This window comes from Macaca nemestrina, chromosome 1, assembly GCF_043159975.1.
Source record: "Macaca nemestrina isolate mMacNem1 chromosome 1, mMacNem.hap1, whole genome shotgun sequence".
Classification (NCBI taxonomy): Eukaryota; Metazoa; Chordata; class Mammalia; order Primates; family Cercopithecidae; genus Macaca; species Macaca nemestrina.
Genome location: NC_092125.1, coordinates 201,835,565 through 201,857,128, shown reverse-complemented (window position 1 = coordinate 201,857,128; position 21,564 = coordinate 201,835,565). Strand labels below are relative to the sequence as shown.

Here is a 21,564-nt window from a genome sequence, read left to right as displayed (position 1 = left end):
AGGTATCTCAGGCCAGACACGGGGGCTCATGCCTGTAATCCCAGCATTTTGGGAGGCCGAGACTGGCAGATCACTTGAGGTCAGGAGTTCGAGACTGCCCTGGCCAACATGGTGAAACCCCGTCTCTACTAAAAATACAAAAATTAGTCAGATGTGGTGTCGCACGCCTGTAGTCCCAGCCTCAGGAGGCTGGGGTGGGGGAATCACTTGAACCCCAAGATTGCACCACTGCAGTCCTGCCTGGGCGACAGAGCAAGACTGTCTCAAAAAAAAAAAGTCAAAGGCATCTTGGAGTTCATTAAGAAAGGGCTCGTGTGGATCATTGATTTGTAAGAAAAAATAGGGGGCCAGGCACGGTGGTTCACATCTGTAATCCCAGCGCTTTGGGAGACCAAGGCGGGTGGATCACCTGAGGTCAATAATTTGAGACCAGCCTGGCCAGCATTGTGAAATCCCATCTCTACTAAAAATGCAAAAATTAGCCAGGCCTGGTGGTGGACATCTGTAATCCCAGCTACTCAGGAGGCTGAGGCAGGAGAATCGGGAGGTGGAGGTTGCAGTGAGCCAAGATTACGCCATTGCACTCCAGCTGGGTGACAAGAGCGAAACGTCGTCTCAAAAAAAAGAAAAAAAAAAAAAACTTAGGGGTACATCTTCATGGCCTTGGAGTAGGCAATGATTTGTTAGATAAGACGCCAAAGGCTGGGCACGGTGGTTCACACCTGTAATCCCAACACACCTGTAATCCCAACACTTTGGGAGGCCAAGGCAGGAAGATCACTTGAGCCCAAGAGTTCCAAGACCTACCGCGCCTGGCTGGGCGCAGTGGCTCAAGCCTGTAATCCCAGCACTTTGGGAGGCCGAGACGGGCGGATCACGAGGTCAGGAGATCAAGACCATCCTGGCTAACAGGGTGAAACCCCGTCTCTACTAAAAAATACAAAAAGCTAGCCGGGCGAGATGGCGGGCGCCTGTAGTCTCAGCTACTCAGGAGGCTGAGGCAGGAGAATGGTGTGAACCCGGGAGGCGGAGCTTGCAGTGAGCTGAGATCCCGCCACTGCACTCCAGCCTGGGCGACAGAGCGAGACTCCGTCTCAAAAAAAAAAAAAAAAGTTCCAAGACCAACCTGGGCAACAAAGTGAGACCCTGTCTCTACTTCTATTTTTTAAAGTAAAAAAAGATTTAACAAAGAAGTTGTGTGTGTATATATATGTATAGACTTAGTTAAAATTTAAAACTTTTGGCCAGGTGCAGTGGCCCACACCTATAATTCCAACACTTTGGGAGGACAAGTCAGGCAGATTGCTTGACCACTGTGCCCCACCTCTTTTTCTTCTAATTTTCTGGCTCCCTGTCAGGGAATCCAACCTGGTCTCCTGTGTGACAGGTAGGGATACTATACAAATGAGGATATATTTTCACTTTCTTGATGGTGTCTTTTATTTACTTTTTACATATATATAGATTTTTTTTTAACTTTTTTGAGACGGGGTCTTGCTCTGTTGCCCAGGCTGTAGTGCAGTGGCGTGATCTCGGCTCACTGCAATCTCCACTTTCTAGGTTCAAGCAATTCTCCTGCCTCAGCTTCCCAAGTAGCTGGGATTACAGGCATGCACTACCACACCTAGCTAATATTTGTATTTTTAGTAGAGATGGTGTTTCACCACGTTGTCCAGGCTGGTCTTGAACTCCTGACCTCATGTGATCCGCCCACTTTGGCTTCCCAAAATGGGGATTACAGGCATGAGCCACTGTGCCCGGCCCAGTGGTGTCTTTTAAAGCATTAAAGTGTTTCATTTTGTTTTGTTTGAGACAGTATCTCGCTCTGTCGCCCAGGCTAGAGTGCTGTAGCGTGATCACAGCTCACTACAGCCTCAACTGCAAGGGCTCAGTCAAGCCTCTTAAGATCTCCCAGGTAGCTGGGACTACAGGCACATGCCCCCATGCCTGGCTTTTTGTATTTTTTATAAAGGTGGGGTTTTGCTGTCTTGCCCAGACTGGTCTCAAACTCCTGGGCTCAAGTGATCTGCCCGCCTCAACCTCCCAAAGTGGGAATACAGGCATGAGCCACCATGTCCAGTCAGTGCAGCCATTTTATTTTAAAAATATGGGGTCCCACTCTGTTGCCCAGGCTGGTCTCAAACTCCTGGGCTCCAGTGATCCACCTGCCTCAGCCTCCAAAAGTGTTGGGATTATAGACATGAGCCATGGTGCCTGGCCCCAAAGTATTTTTTAAAGTGGTTGCATGGCTGGGCGCGGAGTTTCACACCTGTAATCCCAGCACTCTGGGAGGCTGAGGCAGGCGGATCACTTGAGCCTAGGAATTTGAGACTAGCCTAGAAAACATGTTGAAACCTCATCTCTACAAAAAATATGAAAATTAGCCAGGTGTGGTGGTACACACCTGTAGCCCCAGCTACTTGGGAGGCTGAGGTGACAGGATTGCTTGAGTCTGAGAGGTTGAGGCAGCAGTGAGCCATGATTGTACCACTGCACTCCAGCCTGGGTGACAGAGGAAGACCTTGTCTCAAAATCATGGAGGTTAGAAGGCAGTAGGATAACAAAGTGCTGAACGAGGCCAGGCACAGTGGTTCATACCTGAAATCCAGCACTTTGGGAGGCCAAGGCCAGAGGATCACTTGAGCCAAGGAATTCATAACCAGCCTGGGCAACATCACAAGACCTAGTCTCTACAAAAAAAAAAAATTTACTTGGATGTGGTGGCATGGGCCTGTGGTCCCAGCTATGTGAGAGGCTGAGGTAGGAAGATTGCCTCATGAGGTCGAGGCTGCGGGGAGTTGATTGTGCTACTACATTCCAGCCTGTATGACAGAGCAAAAACCTGTCTCAAAAACAAAACAAAAAAGCAAAGTGCTGAAAGAAAAACCGTCAAGCAAGAATTCTATATCTGGCCAGGCGGCATGGGCATGGTGGCTCACCCCTGTAATCCCAGCACTTTGGAGGTCGACGCAGGCAGATCACTTGAGATCAGGAGTTTGAGACCAGCCTGGCCAACATGGTGAAACCCCATCTCTACTAAAAATACAAAAATTAGCCAGGTGCAGTGGCAGGTGCCTGTAATCCCAGCTACTGGGGAGGCTGAAACAAGAGAATTGCTTGAGGCTGGGCATGGTGGCTCATGCCTGTAATCCCAGCACTTTGGGAGGCCGAAGTGGGTAGATCACCTGGGGCCCAGAGTTCAAGACCAGCCTGGCCAACATGGTGAAACCTCTTTTCTACTAAAAATACAAAAATTATTTTTTTGTATTAAAAAAATGGGTGGTGAGCCCCTGTAGTCCCAGCTACTGGGGAGGCCAAGGCGGGAGAATCACTTGAACCCAGGAGGCAGAGGTTGCAGGGAGCTGAGATTGCGCCATTGCACTCCAGCCTTGGCGACAGTGCAACGCTTCATCTCAACAACAACAAAAAAACTATATCTAACAAAACTGTCCTTCTAAAATGAGGGAGAAATTAAGATGTTTCTAAATGCACAAAAACTTAGGGGGCTCATTAACCACTAAACCTGCAGCGACTTACGCCTATGATCTTAGCACTTTAGGAGGCTGAGGCAGGAAGATCACTTGAGTCCAAGAGTTCAAGACCAGCCTGGGCAACATAACAAAACCCCGTCTCTACTCAAAATACAAAAATTAGCCAGATGTGGTGGTGCGTGCCTATAATCCTAGCTACCTGGGAGGCTGAGGCAGGAGAATTGCTAGAACCCGGGAGGCAAGGGCTGCAGTGAGCTGAGACCATGCCACTGCACTCAAGCCTGGGCAACAGAGCAAGACTCTGTCTCAAAAAAAAAAAAAGTGCTATAAAAAGAATGTACTGATACATGTTAAAACATGGACGAACCTCAAAATTACACTAAGTGAAAGAAGCCAGTCAAAAAAGACCACATATTGTATGGTTCTATTTAAATGAAATGTCCAGAGCAGGCAAATCTGTAAGAAACAGAAAGTACCTTAGTGATTGTTTACAGCTTAGGTGGGTGAGCATTGGGGGTGACAGTTAAAGAGTTAACGGGGTTTCTTTTTTTTTTAATTTAATTTAATTTATTATTGTTTTGCTTTTTTTTTTTCCTTTGAGATGGAGTCTTGCTCTATTGCCCAGGCTGGAGTGCAGTGGCACAGTCTCAGCTCACCGCAACCTCCGCTTTCCAGGTTCAAGCGATTCTCCTGCCTCAGGCTTCTGAGTAACTGGGACTACAGGCACGCGTGACCACTCCTGGCTTATTTATTTATTTATTTTATTTATAGACAGAATTTTGCTCTTGTTACCCAGGCTGGAGTGCAATGGCGCAATCTCAGCTCACTGCAACCTCTGCCTCACGGGTTCAAGTGATTCTCCTGCTTCAGCCTCTGAAGTAGCAGGATTACAGGCATGCGCCACCACACCTCGCTAATTTTGTATTTGTAGTAGAGATGGGGTTTCTCCATGTTGGTCAGGCTGGTCTCGAACTCCTGACCTCAGGTGATCTGCCCCCCCTCAGCCTCCCAAAGTGTTGGGATTACATGTGTGAGCTACCACACCCAGCCAATTTATTTTTAGTAGAGATCGGGTTTTGGCATGTTGGCCAGGCTGGTCTCAAACTCCTGACCTCAAGTGATCCACCCACTTCAGCCTCCCAAATTGCTAGAATTACAGGTGTGAGCCACCGTGCCTGGCCATTTTTTTTTTTTTAGAGGCAGGGTCTAATTATGTTGTCCAGACTGGTCTTGAACTCCTGGGCTCAAGTGATCTGACCGCCTCAGCCTCCCCAAAGTGCTGGAATTACAGGTGTTACCTGCCATGCCTGGCCATAGAGTTATGGGGTTTTTTTTTTTAGGATGATGAAGATGTTATAAAATTCTGCTGATGGTTGCCCAGCTCTAAATATACTAAAAATCATACTAAATATACTAAAAATGTATGGGTTATATGGTATATGAGTTACATCTCAATAAACCTGTTACCAAGGGAAATAAGAAGAATAGGACTTCTTTGCCAACAGGACACTTAAAAGTCTGAACAAAGAGATAAGATCACTTAAAAAATTCTAACATGCTGTTTAATTTGTATTAACAGAATTTAACCAGAGGCTCCAAACTGGTAGTCTGTAGGCTGCACTTGGCTTGCAACAGATGTGTCTTATAGGGACTAATATATTTTTCAAAAATTGAACAAACATTAAACAGTTGGCTGTATATTAAATCCACATTTCTAGCTTCTCTTTTTTTTTTTTTTTTTTTTTTGAGATGGAGTTTCGCTCTTGTTGCCCAGGCTGGAGTGCAAGGGAGTGATCTTGGCTCACTGAAACCTCCTGGGTTCTAAAGCCGGTGCCGCCTTTAGATTAATTTGGTCCTATATTAGTTTGCGAAGGTCACTATAACAAAGAACCATAGATTTGGTGGTTTAAACAACAGAAATGTTTTCTCACAGTTCTGGAGGCTAGAAGTCTGAGATCAAGTTGTCTGAAGAGGTCAGGTGTGGTGGCTCATGCCTATAATCCCAGCACTTTGGGAGGCCAAGGCAGGAGGATCACGGAGTTTGAGACCAGTCTGGTCAACATGGTTGAGACCCTGTCTCTACTAAAAATGCAAAAAATTAGCCAGGCATGCTGACCCACGCCTGTAATCCCAGCTACTCAGGAGGCTGAGGCAGGAGGATCGCTTGAACCCCAGAGACGGAGGTTGCAGGGATCTGAGACTGTGCCCCTGCATTCCAGCCTGGGTGACAGAGCAAAACCCTGTCTCAAAAAAAAAAAAAAAAGTTGTCAAAAGGGTTGGTTTATTTTCAGCCCTTTGTTGGCTTCTATATAGCTGTCTTCATGTTCACATGCTGTTCTCTGGTTTTAAGGATACCAGTTATTGGATTAGGGCATACCCCAATAACCTTATTTACCTTAATTACCTCTTTAAGGACTCTATCTTCAAATATAGACACATTTTGAGGTATTGGGTTTAGGACTTCCTAATATGAATTAGGAACAGACATGATTCAGCCATTTTAGGGCCCCTACCTAATTTGTATTATCATTGCTAGCTCTTTGGTTTTAAAAGCTTAGAAAGTGCATGGTAACATTAGACTTTTATTCTCTAGAAATGAAACGTATGACTTCAGAGACCTATTCACTTTGAGAGAGTCCCTTGACTAAGAAAACCCAAAGACGGTCTAGGACAGTCAGATGCTAGAAAAGGTTTATTTGTATTATGAATTTTAAAAAATTCATCCACAGCAAGTAAGGGAGTACATAATGGAAAAAGCCATTGGCCTGCTGGATCCCTGAGATTCCAGATGTGCTTTTGCAGATGTTCCTCTTTCCAATCTAACCTCCCTTGTCTGCTTCCCCAGTGAAGTCATAAGCAAATATTTGTGATAGTTTCTTGTCACCATGGTGACTAAAGAAGCTCAGCATGGCTCTCCTCCCAGGTTCACTGTCAGCTGTGCTTGGAGAGGCTAGTGTCCAGGACAGCCCAGGCTCAGTCATGAAAAGCCATGTGTCAGGTAATAGGGGACAGCAGTTCATAGTGCTGCCTTCAGAAATCTGTTCTCTACTCTGTTAGTCTCACAGGGATAATCAGGGGCCTCAAAGGGAGTACAGAGGTGCAGACACAGCTCACTTGCAGCCTCAACCTCCTGGGCTCAAGCAATCCTCCTGCCTCAGCCTCCCAAGTAGCTAGGACCACAGGTGCACGCCACCATGTCCAGCTAATTTTGGTATTTTTTTGTAGAGATTGTGGTTTCACCATATTGCTCAGGCTGTTTTTGAACTCCTGGGCTCAAGCAATCTGCCCACTTTCGCCTCCCAAAGTGCTGGCAGTACAGACTTGAGTCCAGGCTACAATGCCAATTTAAAAACAAATTATTCCAGCTTGGGCAACAGGGAGAAACCCCATCTCTACTAAAAATACAAATATTAGCCGGGCATGGTGGTGAGTGCCTGTAGTCCCAGCTACTCAGGAGGCTGAGGCAGGAGACTGGCATGAACCCGGAAGGCGGAGGTTGCAGTGAGCCGAGATCGCACCACTGCACTCCAGCCTGGGCGACAGAGCGAGACTCCGTCTCAAAAAAAAAAAAAAATTATTAGTGGTAAAATATATGTAACAAAATTTTCAATTTAAGTGTACAATTCAGTGGCATTAATTACAGTTACAGTGTTATGTGACCATCATCACCATTATCTATTTCCAAACATTTTACTATCCCTAACAGAAATTCTGTACCCACTAAGCAGTAACTCCCTATTTTCCTCTCCTCTCAGCACCTGGTAACCTCTAATCTTCTTTCTGTCTTTGAGTTTGACTCTAGGTACCTCATGTAAGTGGAATAATTTTCCTTTTGTGTCTTGCTTATTTCACTTAGCATATTAATTTCAAAGTTCAATCATGTTGTAGCGTGTGTTAGACCTTCATTCCTTTTTATGGCTGAATGATATTCCATGGTATCCATATGCAGTAGTCCTTGCCTTATCCACAGGGGATATGTTCCAAGACCCCCAGTGGATACCTGTAACGGCAGATGGTACCAAATCCTATATACTATGTTATTTCCTATACATACATACCTATGATGAAGTTTAATTTATAAATTAGGCACAATAAGAGATTGAGAACAACAATAAAATAGAACACTTATTATGCCAGCATCATCACTTTTGCACTTTGGGGCCATTATTAGGTAAAATAAGGATCACTTGAACACAAACACTGCAATATCGGCTACTAACTGGCAGTGTATACAGTGTGAATACACTGGACAAAGGGATGATTCATGTACCAGGTGGAATAGAGCGGGTTGGCGTGAGATTTCATCATGCTACTTGGAATAGTATGAAATTTAAAACTTATGAATTGTTTTTATCTGGAAATTTCCGTTTAATATTTTCAGACCACTGTTGTCCATGGGTAACTGACACTCTGCAAAGCAAAACTGTGAATAAGGGAGGAATAGTATAAAAGTAGAATTGCTGGATTATATAGTAATTCTGTTTAATTTTTTTGGAACTACTATTCTGTTTTCCACAGTGGCTATACCATTTTCGACTCTTACCAGCAATCCACGAGGTTCTAGATGCTAGCCAACGGTTGCTTTTATTATTATTATTCCATCCTAGTAGGTGTGGAGTAGTATCTCATTGTGGGTTTTAAAAATCTTTTTTTATTTTTTTGAGACGGAGTCTGGCTCTGTTGCCCAGGGTGGAACGCAGTGGTGCAATCTCGGCTCACTGTAACCTCCACCTTCCAGGTACAAGCAGTTCTCCTGCGTCAGCCTCCCGAGTAGCTGTGATTACAGGGTTGTGCCACCATGCCCAGCTAATTTTGTATTTTTAGTAGAGATGGGATTTCTCCATGTTGGCCAGGCTGGAGGGTCCCCCACCCTTAGATGATCTCCCCACCTCGGCCTCCCAAAGTGCTGGGATTACAGGCGTAAGCCACCACACCCAAATTAAAACTTTTTTTTTTTTTCTTGTGACGGAGTCTCACACTGTTGCCCAGGCTGGAGTGCAGTGGCACAATCTTGGCTCACTGCAAGCTCCGCCTCCCAGGTTCATGGCATTCTCCTGCCTCAGCCTCCCGTGTTGCTGAGACTACAGGCACCCGCCACCACGCCCGGCTAATTTTGTTGTTGTTGTATTTTTAGTAGAGGCAGGGTTTCACCGTGTTAGCCAGGATGGTCTCAATCTCCTGACCTCATGATCCGCCCACCTCAGCCTCCTGAAGTGCTGGAATTACAGACGTGAGCCACCGCGCCCGGCCAAAACTTTTTTATATACTTTTTTTCAGTCAGCTTTCACAGGTTGAATCATTGTGGGTTTGATTTGTATTTCTTTTTTTCTTTCTTTCTTTTTTTTTTTTTGGAGCTAGAGTCTTGCTCTGTTTCCCAAGCTGGAGTGAAGCAGCACGATGTCGGCTCACTGCAACCTCTGCCTCCTAGTTCAAGTGATTCTCCTGCCTCAGCTTCCTGAGTAGCTGGAATTACAGTCACCTGCCACCATGCCTGGCTAATTTTTGTATTTTTAGTAGAGACAGGGTTTCACCATGTTGGCCAGTCTGGCCTCAAGTTATCTGCCCGCCTCGGCCTCCCAAAGTGTTGGGATTATAGATATGAGCCACCCCGCTTCATCTGGCTAATATTTCATTGTATAGAATGTATAAAACATTTCATTCTCTATACAATGAAATATTTCTTCCTCCACTGAATGGACATAATATCCTTGTTGAAAATCAGTTGGGTAGCCATAGATGTAAGTGTTTATTTCTGGACTCTCAATTCTATTCCATATATCCATATGCTTATCCTTATGCCAGTACCACACCGTTTTAATTACTGTACCTTTGTAGTAAGTTATGAAATCAGGACGTATGAGTCTTCCAACATTTTAAAGAATGTCTTCCTTAATTTCCATATATTTGTGAATTTTCCAGTTTTCCTTCTGTCACTAATTTCTGGCTTCATTCCATGTAGTCAGAGATATTTATTTTATATGACTTCAGTCTTCCAAAATTTATTGACGCTTTTAGTGGGCTAACATATGGCCTATACTGGAGAATCTGTACTTGAGAAGAATGTGTATTCTGCTGTTATTGGGTGGAATGCTTTGTATATCTCTCTTAGGTCTACTGTATAATTTTGTTCAAGTCCTCTGTTACTCATCGATCTTCTGTCTAGGTGTTCTGTTCATTATTGAACATGGCTTATTAAAAGTCTCCAAATATCTGTAGACCACGGTTGATGGGGACAAAAAAGTCTCCAAATATTTTTCTGCACTTCTGTCAGAACTTGCTTCATGTTTGGGGACTTTTGTTTATTGCATATGTTTTATAATAGTTTGATGAATTGACCATATGATGTCCTTTCTTTTTGGTAACAGTTTATGACTTAAAGTTTGTTTTGTCAGATATTCATATAGCTATTCCAGCTCTCTTTATTCCCTTCTCATTTCCTTTTGTGTATATTTTTAATTTTTATTTTGTGTGCATGTAGTTTTTTAGATATTTCCTTGTGAAAACCATGGGGATTACACTTAATATTCTAACTTTGTAACACTCTAGTTGGAATCAATACCAGCTGAATTCAGTAGCATACAGAACTGCTCATGTACAGCATTGTTCCTCCTTTATGCTGTTATCATCACAAATTGTATCTTTAAACATTGTGTGGCCAATAATGTAGATTTGTAATTATTTTATGCATTTGTCTTTTTAATCATGTAGGAAATGAAAAGTTACAAACCAATGTATAGTAATACTGGCTCTTATATCTGCCCATATAGTTACCTTTATCAGAGATCTTTATTTCTTCATCTGGCTTCAAGTTACTGTGTCCTTTCATTTCAACCTGAAGGGCTCCCATTAGCATTTCTTTCTTTCTTTCTTTCTTTTTTTTTTTTTGAGACAGAGTCTTGCTTTGTTGCCCAGGCTGGAGTGCAGTGGTACAATCACGGCTCACTGCAGCCTGAACCTCCCAGGCTCTAGCAATCCACCTCAGCCTCCCAAGTAGCTGGGACTACAGGTGTATACCACCACGCTCGGCTTATTTTTATATTTTTTTGTAGAGATGGGGTTTCGCCACGTTGCCCAGGCTGGTCTCATACTCGGCTCAAGTGATCCTCCTGCCTCAGCCTCCCAAAGTGCTGAGATTACAGGCCCAACCAGCATTTCTTGCAGAGCAGGTCTAGTGGTAACAAAGCCCCTCAGCTTTTGTTTATGATGAAATGTCATAATTCTCACTCATTTTTGAAGGACAGTTTTGTCAGATATAGAATTCTTGCTTGACGGTTTTTCTTTCAGCACTTTGCTTTTTGTTTTGTTTTGTTTTGTTTTTGAGACAGGGTTTCACTGTGTCACAGGCTGGAGTGACAGCGCAATCACGAGTAACTGCAGCATCAACCTCCTGTGCTCAGGCAATCCTCCTGACTTAGAGGTCTCCCATAGGTGCATGCCACCATGCCCAACTAAATTTTAAAAAATTATTTGTAGAGACAGGGTCTTGCTCTGTTGCCCAGGCTGGTCTTGAACTCCTGGGCTCAAGTAATCGTCTGGCCTTGTCCTCCCAAAGTGCTGGGATTACAGGTATGAACTACTGAACCCAGCCTCTTTTTGGCACTTTCTTATTCTACTGCCTTCTGACTTTCGTAATTTCTTTTTCTTGTCTTTTTTTTTTTTTTTCTTTTTCTTTTTTTTTTTTTTTTTTTTTTTTTTGAGACAGGGTCTTGCTCTGTCACCCAGGCTGGAGTCTAGTGGTGCAGCCACTGCTTACTGCAGCTTCAACCTCCTGGGCTCTGGTGATCCTTCCACCTCGTCCTCTCGAGTAGCTGGGATTACAGACATACACCACCATGCCCAGCTAATTTTTGTACTTTTTGTAGAGACGGGGTTTTGCCATGTTGCCCAGGCTGTTCTTGAACTCTTGATCTCGAACGCAAGCCATTCATCTGCCTTGACCTCCCCGAGTGCTAGGATTACAGGCCTGAGCCACTGTTCCCAGCCTGACTTTCATAATTTCTAATGAGAAATCATCTGTTGATCTTATTGGGCATCCTTTGTATGTGATAAGTCGCTTCTTTCTTGCTGCTTTCAGGATTCTGTCTTTGGCTTTCAACAGTTTGATTATGTGTCTCAATGTGGACATCTTCTTTTTCTTTTTTGAGACAGAATCTCACTCTGTCACCCAGGCTGGAGTGCAGTGGCATGATCTGGGGTCAGTGCAGTCTTGCCTCCCGGGTTCAAGTGATTCTCCTGTCTTAGCCCCCCGACTTGCTGCGGTTACAGGCGTGTTCCACCATGCCTGGATAATATTTGCTTTTTTAGTAGGTGCCACCATGCCTGGCTAATTTTCTTTTTTCTTTTTTTTTTTTTTTAGTATGGACACAGGGTTTCTCCCTGTTGGTCAGGCTGATCTCGAACTCCTGACCTCAGTTGATCCACCTGCCTTGGTATCCCAAATGTGGGTATCTTCTTTAGAGTTCATTGAGCTCCTTCATTTGTAGATTCATGTGTTTTATTTAATTTGGTAAGTTTTTGACCATATTTTTTCAAATATTCTACCTCTTTATCTTCTGCTTTTAGGACTCCCATAATATGTATATTGGTCTCTTTTTTTGTTTTTTTAGAAGGAGTCTTGCTCTGTCGCCCAGGCTAGAGTGCGATCTCAGCTCACTGCAACCTCCACCTCCCGGGTTCAAGCGATTCTCCTCACCTCCTGAGTAGCTGGGATTATAGATGCGCGCCACCACGCCTGGGTATTCTTTTTGTATTTTTAGTAGAGACGGGGTTTTACCATATTGATCAGGCTGGTCTCAAACGTCTGACCTCGTGATCCACCTGCCTCAGCCTCCCAAAGTACTGGGATTACAGGAGTGAGCCACTGCGCTTAGCCCCCCTACTTTTTTTTTCAATAGAGACGAGATCTTGCTATGTTGCCTAGGCTGATCTCACACTGTGGGCTCAAGCTGTCTTCCTGCCTCAGCCTCCAGAATTGCTGGGATTGCAGTCACGAGCCACCATGCTGGCCATATTGGTCCTTTTAATGGTGTTCCATGGGTCCACTTGATTCTTTTCATTTTTCTTCATTCTTTATTCTTTCTGCTCCTCAGATTGGATAATTTTAATTGATCTGTCTCCAAGTTTGCTTTTTTTTTCTACCTGCTCATATCTGCTGTTGAACCCCTCTAGTGAATTTTTTATTTCAGTAACTGTACTTTTGAGCTCTAGAACATTTGTTTGGTTCCTTTTTATCGTTTCTTTTTGTTGATATTCTCATTCATATATTGTGTTTCAGATTTCCTTCAGTTCATTGTCCATGTTTTTCTTTAACTCTTTGAGCATATTTAGGACAGTTGTTTTAGAATCTGTCTAGTAAGTCCAGTCTCTGGGCTTCCTCAGGGATGGTTTCCTATTTTTATAAAATTATTTAAAATAGAAACAGGGTCTCCCTGTGTGACCCAGGATGGTCTCTAACTCCTGGCCTCAGGCAGTCCTATCATCTTGGCCTCCCAAAGTGTTGAGATTATAGGCTTGAACTACCACACGCAGCTAGAAATGGTTTCTACTTTATTCCGTGAATGGGCCATGCTTCCCTGTTTTTTTGTGTGTCCATGCGCCTTGTTATTTTTTAAAGACAAGTTTTAAATGGCAAAAAAGTTATTTTATGTTTATCTGCCATATCTAGTGTTTTTCATTTTGTGGAGATCTGAGTTTCCATCTGGTATCCTTTTCCTTCTACTTTGAAGAATTTTAGCATTTCTTCAGTGCAGGTCAGCTAGAGAAGAAGTCTCTCAGCTTTTGTTTATCTGAAAAAGTCTTTGTTAATAATATTTTTAATTTAGCTCATGACCTGCTGAATTGCTTTCATTTCAAAAAGTATCTTTGTTGGATATAAAATTCTAGTTTACCAGGTTTTGTTTTGTTTTTTCCGGAACATTAAAAATGTTTTGTTGTTTTCTGAGTTAGGTTTCTGACAAGAAGCTAGGCCATTCTTATCTTTGGTCTTCTATACGTAATAGGTCTTTATCTGGCTGCTTTTAAGATTTTTAATCTTGCTTAAGGATTAGTATAACTTTTAGGGTTAATGGGATTAGATCTGGAAAATTTTTAGTTTTTTTTTTTTTTTTTTAGACGGGATCTCACTCTATTGCCCAGGCTGTAGTGCAGTGGCATGATCTTGGCTCACTATAACCTCTGCCTCCCAGGTTCAAGTGATTCTCCTTCCTCAGCCTCCTCAGTAGCTGGGATTACAGGCACCAGCTACCACGCCTGGCTAATTTTTATATTTTTAGTAGAGACAGGCTTTCACCATGTTGGCTAGGCTGGTCTGGAATTCCTGGCCTCAACTGATCATCTGCCTTGGCCTCCCAAAGTGTTGGGATTACAGGCGTGAGCCACCATACCCTGCCAGTTTTAAGTCTTTGCTTGTAAATGCTTTTCTGTCCCTCTCTCAATTTTTTTTTTGCTATGAATCCAGTTACTAATATATTAGAGCACTTGATGCCATCCTACTATCTACTGAAGTGTCATTTCTGGATCTCACTTTTGACTGATTTTTCTCCTATGGGTGACAATTTTTCTGCTTCTTGGCATGGTATAGTACTTTTTGTTGTTTGTTTGTTTGTTTGGAGACAGTCTCCCTCTGTCACCAGGCTGGAGTGCAGTGGCACGATCTCTGCTCACTGCAGCTTCCACCTCCCTGGTTCAAGTGATTCTCCTGCCTCAGCCTCCCGAGTAGCTGGGACTACAGGTGCATGCCACCACGCTCAGCTAATTTTTATATTTTTAGTAGAGATGAGGTTTCACCATGTTGGCCAGGATGGTCTCAATCTCTTGACCTCGTGATCCACCGACCTCAGCCTCCCAATGTGCTGGGATTACAGCCGTGAGCCACCACACCCCAGCTGTTTTTGTTTTTTTAGAGACAGGGTCTCACTCTGTTGCCCAGGCTGGAGTACAGTGGTGAAGTCCTAGCTCACTGCAGCCTTGAACTCCTAGTTTCTTCAAGCTCTCCTCCCACCTCAGCCTTCCAAAGTGCTGGAATTTATAGGCATGGGCCACCATGCCTGACTCTGGCCCGTAATTTTTAACTGGATTCCAAGCATTGTGAATTTTATGTTTTTAATGTCTGGATTTTGTTGTCTTTTTTTTAATGGATGTAGGATGTTTTATAGCTGTTCTGTTTTAGCAGTGTAAGGCTTGTTTTTAAGCTTCAGTAGTAGCTTTTTCAGGGAATAGTTTCATCCCACTACTAAGCCATAGCCCTTCTAGGGTCTCTACTATGCCCTGAGTGACCAGGGAGAAATCTCTATTCAGATTTGTCTAAAGTCTCTCAGCCCTGTGTGAGCTCTGGGAACGGTTGAGCTTACGTACAGCTTCTCAGTTGCCTTTTGCATGACTCATGGAGCTTCACCCAGCATGTATGCATCCTTAGTCTTCAGCAAAGATTAAGGGAACCCCAAACAGATTTCCCAATTTTTTTTTTCTGCCTATTTCTCTCCTCGCTGGAATGCTGTCTCACTGTTTTCAGCCACCTCAGTCTCACTGAAGTCTCTAGTCTCTCCTCCACTAGTGAGATTTCCGTGGTGCTGTTTGGGACTCCTCTTCTGCTATAGAATGTGCCTCTGGGCAGAAAGCCAAGGAGACAAGTAGGGCTCACTTAATTTGTTTCCCTCTCTTGGAGAATCACAATTCTGCATTGCTATTGCCCAATGTCTGAAACAGTTTATAGCAACAGGGGAAATCCTATCCCTCTTATTCCATCATGGCTGGAAGTGGAAGTGATAACCGTATTAATATCCAACAAAATTAAAAGGGCAACAAAGGGCATTGTTAAGGAATAATTTGGCTCACTTTATAACACTTCTGTTCACAGTCAAGATACAATAGTTCTAAATTTGTATGCTTCTAATGAAAAATAGTATTAAAATACATAAAGCAAAATTAAACTACAGGGTAAAATGGCTACATTCACTATAGATAAGGAAAACATTAGTGAAGTGAAACATTAATAGAAGAGTTGGACAACATGATGGGCGTGGTGGCTCATGCCTATAATCCCAGCACTTTGGGAGGCTGAGGCAGGGGGATCGCTTGAAGACAGGAGTTAAAGACCAGCCTAGATAACATAGTGAGACCCCATCTCTACAAAAAAAACTTAAAAAATAGCGGTAGTATGAGCCTGTAGTTGCAGCTACTCAGGCTAAGGCAAGAGAATTGTTTTAACCCTGGAAGTTGAGGCTGTGGTGAGCCATGATCGTGCACTGCACTCCAGCCTAGGCAATAGAGTGAGGCCCTATCTCAAAAAATAAATGAATAAATAAACAACAACATGATGACAACTTAATTTAATGGACATGATATTCAGAAAGCCATGCATCATAATTTAAGAATACAGATCATTTTCAAGCACACATGGGACACTTATGTAAATTGAGTAAATCAAAAGTAATTAGATATTTAGAACTGAATTACAATACAAATATTAATTTGAATGAAATTTATAAGCTTTAGAAAGGTAATATAGAAGTATAGTGTGGTGCCAGCCACAGTGGCTCACGCCTGTCATCCCAGCACTTTGGGAGGCCAAGGTGGGCAAATCATAAGGTTAGGAGTTTGAGACCTGCCTGACCAACATGGTGAAACCCCGTCTCAACTTAACTACAAAAAATTAACTGTGCATGGTGGTGGGCACCTGTAGTCCCAGTTACTAGGGAGGCTGAGGCAGGAGAATGGTGTGAACCCGGGAGGCGGAGCTTGCAGTGAGCCGAGATTGGCCACTGCTCTCCAGCCTGGGAGACAGAGTGAGAATCCATCTCTTAAAAAAAAAAAAAAAAAGATTAGCCGGACGTGGTGGTGCACGCCTGTAATCCCAGCCACTTGGGAGGCTGAGGCAGGAGAATCACGTGAATCCAGGAGGCAGAGGTTGCAGTGAGCCAAGATCGTGCCATTGCACTCCAGCCTGGGTGACAGAGTGAGACTCCGTCTCAAAAAAAAGTATAGTGTAAACATTAAATACTTAGGTATACAACTTAAATTAGAAAAAATGTAGAAAGGAGATAGAAATCATACAGTAGAGAGGACTCAACAAAGCCAAAACTTAAATCTTTCAAAAGACTAAAATCAAAATAGTCAAGTCGGCCGGGTGCGGTGGCTCATGCCTGTAATCCAACACTTTGGGAGGCCAAGGCGGGCAGATCACAAGGTCAGGAGATCGAGACCACGGTGAAACCCCATCTCTACTAAAAGTACAAAAAATTAGCCGGGCACGGTGGTAGGTGCTTGTAGTCCCAGCTACTCAGGGGACTGAGGCAGGAGAATGGAGTGAACCTGGGAGGCAGAGCTTGCAGTGAGCCAAGATCGCGCCACGGCACTCCAGCCTGGGAGACAGGGTGAGACTCCGTCTCAATTAAAAAAAAAAAAAAAAAAAGGGCACAAATTAGACAATATTAAGGATGAAGAAAGTACACAGCCACAGACAACTGATTTAAAAGAACATGAACAGTCTGGGCACGGTGGCTCACACCTGTAATCCCAGCACTTTGGGAGGCCGAGGCAGGCAGATCACCTGAGGTCAGGAGTTCAAGATCAGCCTGGCCAACATGGTGAAACCCTGTCTCTACTGAAAATACAAAAATTAGCCGATGTCGTGGCAGGCTCCTGTAGTCCCAGCTACTCGGGAGGGTGAGGCAGGAGAATCATTTGAACCTGGGAGACATAGGTTTCAGTGAGCCAAGATCGTGCTATTGCACCCCAGCCTAGGCAACAAAAGTGAAACTGTCTCAAAAAAAGAAAGAAAAATATTTTAAAATATAGAAACAAACATTTTTCACGGAAGGGGAAATGTATGGCTAATAACAACATGAAATCTAACCTCACTAGTAATCTGGGATATGCAAATAATCAGCTCTGTGAAATACTTTATGACACTCAGTAGATTGTCAAAAGTGATGATTCCAAGTATTGGGCAAGATATATGTCAGTGGCAGTACATTGGAAGACAACCTTGGCACTAGCTGGTCAAGTTAACATTTATTTACCTACAATTGAGCCATTCATTCCTTAGAACAGCAGTTCTTGGCTGGGTGTGGTTGCTCACACCTATAGTCCCAGCACTTTGGGAGGCCAAGGCAGATGGATCACCTGAGGTCAGGAATTTGAGACCATCCTGGCCAACATGGTGAGACCCTGTCTTTACTGAAAATACAAAAATCAGTTGTGGTGGCGTACGCCTGTAATCCCAGCTACTCGGAAGGCTGAGGCAGGAGAATCACTTGAGCGCGGGAGGCAGAGGTTGCAGTGAGCCAATATTGTGCCACTGCACTCCAGCCTGGGTGACAGAGCGAGACCCTGTCTCAAAAAAAAAAAAAAAAAAAGAACAGCAGTTCTCAAAGTGTGGTCTGCAGATCCTTGGGATTACAGGTGGGAGCCACTGTGCCTGGTGTGTTTCTGTTTTAAAGATTAAATTCTGAAGCAATGAAAGTTAAAGGAGCTTGTCCAAGGTTGCACAGCTAACAAGTAGAAGGGTCAGGAGTTGAATCCAGACAATCTGACTCTAGGGCCCACACTTTTAACTACTAAGCTTATACCAATTGCTGTAATACCACCTGTTTAGCAAGCTTAATTGTAATAAAATGAGACAGGGACTAGGGGGCAGGTAGAGATGTCAGGTGCTTATTGAGAGCTCTTAGATAGCTGTATTCCTCCCAGAGTAGGGGAGGGTGAAGGGTGGGTAGGGACAGAAGTCTAGTGAAAAGGAAATGCTGTCCTCTCAAGAGTCTTTGGCAATGTGTATCTTTTCTTCTAGAGACCATGGCGAGCCCAGGGAAAGACAATTATCGAATGAAGAGCTATAAGAACAATGCTCTAAACCCTGAAGAAATGAGACGAAGAAGAGAGGAAGAGGGCATTCAGCTCCGGAAGCAGAAGCGTGAGCAACAAGTGAGTTAACGGGAGTATTCTCAAACATACTATTCTGGGAAACAAGTCCCTGTGGTTGGCCTCCACTGTGCACCCTGACTTTCCCTGTAGAAAAGCAACTTACTAGGCAGGCGTGGTGGCTCATGCCTGTAATCCTAGCACTTTGGGAGGCCAAGGCAGGCGGATCACCTGAGGTCAGGAGTTCGAGACCAGCCTGGCCAATATGGTGAAACTTCATTTTCTCTTCTAAAAATACAGAAATTAGCCGGACATGGTGGCATGCACCTGCAATCTCAGCTATTTGGGAGACTGAAGCAGGAGAATTGCTTGAACCTGGGAGGCGGAGGTTGCAGGAGCCAAGATTGTGCCATTGCACTCCAGCCTGGGCAACTCCATCTCAAAAAAAAAAAAAAAAAAAAAGAAAAGTAGCTTACTTACTGAGTGAGCTACTCATCCAGATTCCTTTGTTGTCAATAAATGTTGGGAGCTTTGAGAAAGAGAAAACTGACCTTATCCCCTTTTCACAAGTTAGACCAACTTAGACATCATTTATGTCTTTACTATAACATTCTAGTTCTAGCTCCTTGTTACCTTTTTTTTTCTTTTTTTTTTTGAGATGGAGTCTCGCTCTGTCGCCCAGGCTGGAGTGCAGTGGCACGATCTCCGCTCACTGCAACCTCTGCCTCCTGGGTTCAAGCAATTCTCCTGCCTTAGCCTCCCGAGTGGCTGGGACTACAGGTGCCTGCCAGCACCTCCAGTTAACTTTTTATATTTTTAGTAGAGACTGGGTTTCACCATGTTGGCCAGCCTGGTCTCAAACTCCCGACCTTGTGATCTGCCCAGATCTGCCCACCTCAGCCTCCCATAGTGCTGGGATTACAGGCGTGAGCCACTGTGCCCAGCCCAAGACTATATTGTTACCTCATCATCTGCACTCCCACCCCACCCTCCCAACAGGTTCAGTCACCCAATTGTTGTTATTATTATTATTTTTTTTTTTTTTTTGAGATAAGGTCTCACTCTATCACCCAGGCTGGAGTGTAGTAAGTGACGCGATCTCAGCTCACTACAGGCTCCTGAGCTCAAGTGATCCTTCCTTCTCAGCCTCCTGAGTAGCTGGGACTACAGGCATGTACCACCACGCCCAGCTAATTTTTGTGGATTTTTTTTTTTTTTTTTTTTTTGTACAGTCAGGGTTTTGCCATGTTGCCCAGGCTGGTCTTGAACTCCTGAACTCAAGTGATCCACCTGCCCTGGCCTTCCAAAGTGCTCGGATTACAGGCATGCGCCACCATTCCTGGCCAACTTAACCTGATTTTGCCCACCTTTTTGCTGTACTATCATTCCTTTTTTCTTTTTTTGTATTTTTTTGGTTTTTTTTGTTTTTTTTTTTTTTGTTTTTTAAATTCTTTTTTTGAGACGGGGTCTCGCTCTGTCACCCAGGCTGGAGTGCAGTGGCCGGATCTCAGCTCACTGCAAGCTCCGCCTCCCGGGTTCACGCCATTCTCCTGCCTTAGCCTCCCAAGTAGCTGGGACTACAGACGCCCGCCACCTCGCCCGGCTAGTTTTTTGTATTTTTTAGTAGAGACGGGGTTTCAGCGTGTTAGCCAGGATGGTCTCGATCTCCTGACCTCGTGATCTGCCCGTCTCGGCCTCCCAAAGTGCTGGGATTACAGGCTTGAGCCACCGCGCCCGGCAGGAAGCATTTTTTTTTTTTTTTTTTTTTTTAATCTTTTTTTTTTTTTTTACTTTTTTTTTTTTTGAGACGGAGTCTCGCTCTGTCGCCCAGGCTGGAGTGCAGTGGCCGGATCTCGGCTCACTGCAAGCTCCACCTCCCGGGTTCACGCCATTCTCCTGCCTCAGCCTCCCGAGTAGCTGGGACTACAGGCGCCCACAACCGCGCCCGGCTAATTTTTTGTAATTTTTTTTTTTTAGTAGAGACGGGGTTTCACCGTGGTCTCGATCTCCTGACCTTGTGATCCGCCCGCCTCGGCCTCCCAAAGTGCTGGGATTACAGGCGTGAGCCACCGCGCCCGGCGCATTTTTTTTTTTAAGGCAGGATCTTGCCCTGTTGCCCAGGTTGGTATACAGTGGCGTGATCTTGGCCCACTGCTGCCTCTGCCTCCAAGTCCTTGAATATCTTTTTCATGTCAGTATTCGGTAGTCTCGTCTTCTCTTTGTGGAATACATTCCAGGACCCACAGTGGATGCCTGAAACTGCAGATATTACTGAACCTCACATATACTATGTTTTTTCCCATATTTTTATCTTTTTACTTAAAGCACTTTACAGCTTCTGTCTGGCACATTTGAATTGCCAGCATCACTACTCTTGCACTTTGGGGCCATTATTAAGTAAAATAAGGGTTACTTGAACACGAACAACTGCCACCTGCTAACCAAGTTGGTTACTAAGTGACTAACTGGCAGCAACATATACAGCGTGGAGTGGATACACTGGACAAAGGATGTTCACATCCTGGGCCAGACAGAACAGGATAGCATGAGATTTCATCACTACTCAGAATGGCATGCAGTTTATAACTTATGAATTATTCATTTCTGGAATTTTCTGTTTAATATTTTCAGACCACAGTTGACTGGATAATTAAAATAATAGAAAGCAAAACTGTGGATAAGGGGAGACTAATGTATAAAACTTGGCCTCATTTCTCAGCTACTGTAGTATATCCTTGTCAGTTAATGCCATAATTTAACATTGGATTGTTCTTTTTTTTTTGGTTCGGAGAGTACTCTTAACCACTGTCTCTTTACTTTCAGCTTTTTAAACGGAGAAATGTGGAGCTGATTAATGAAGAAGCTGCCATGTTCGATAGTCTTCTCATGGACTCTTATGTGAGCTCTACCACTGGGGTAAGGCCCCTGCATGTGCCTCAGGCTGACCTGGAAAGTAACTGCTTCTAAGAACAGAAATTGGGCCATTCACATCATCTACTAGCTTTGTCAGTAACCATGACAAGTTCTTTCCTCTGTGGACCCTTTTGTCAGCTTCAGAAGTCAACAGAGATTCAACTGTGTTAGAAATATCTGAGGAAACATTTAAGGGAAGCCATCAGTTGCCTCAGAATTAGGAATCACTTTTCAAATGTCCCAACTTGAAGCACCTATCGATTAAACAGACCCCTTCTCCTGAGGCTGTCTATTGTGCCATCTT

General features: G+C 44.0%; 1 protein-coding gene across 5 annotated transcripts in view; it reads left to right on the top strand.

Annotated features, from left to right (window-relative positions):
• LOC105495212 (karyopherin subunit alpha 6) overlaps positions 1-21,564 on the top strand; it is a 65,998-nt gene that overhangs the window by 24,756 nt on the left and 19,678 nt on the right. For 2 of the 5 annotated variants that reach the window (XM_071096872.1, XM_071096877.1), the window contains exons 2-3: positions 18,277-18,410; positions 21,171-21,263. In XM_071096872.1, coding sequence (XP_070952973.1) covers positions 18,277-18,410; positions 21,171-21,263 — 227 coding nt within the window. Of the gene's footprint in view, positions 1-6,300; positions 6,490-12,125; positions 12,227-18,276; positions 18,411-21,170; positions 21,264-21,564 lie in introns of those variants that run through there. The other 3 variants (XM_071096883.1, XM_071096871.1, XM_071096878.1) reach the window with 3 other exon arrangements.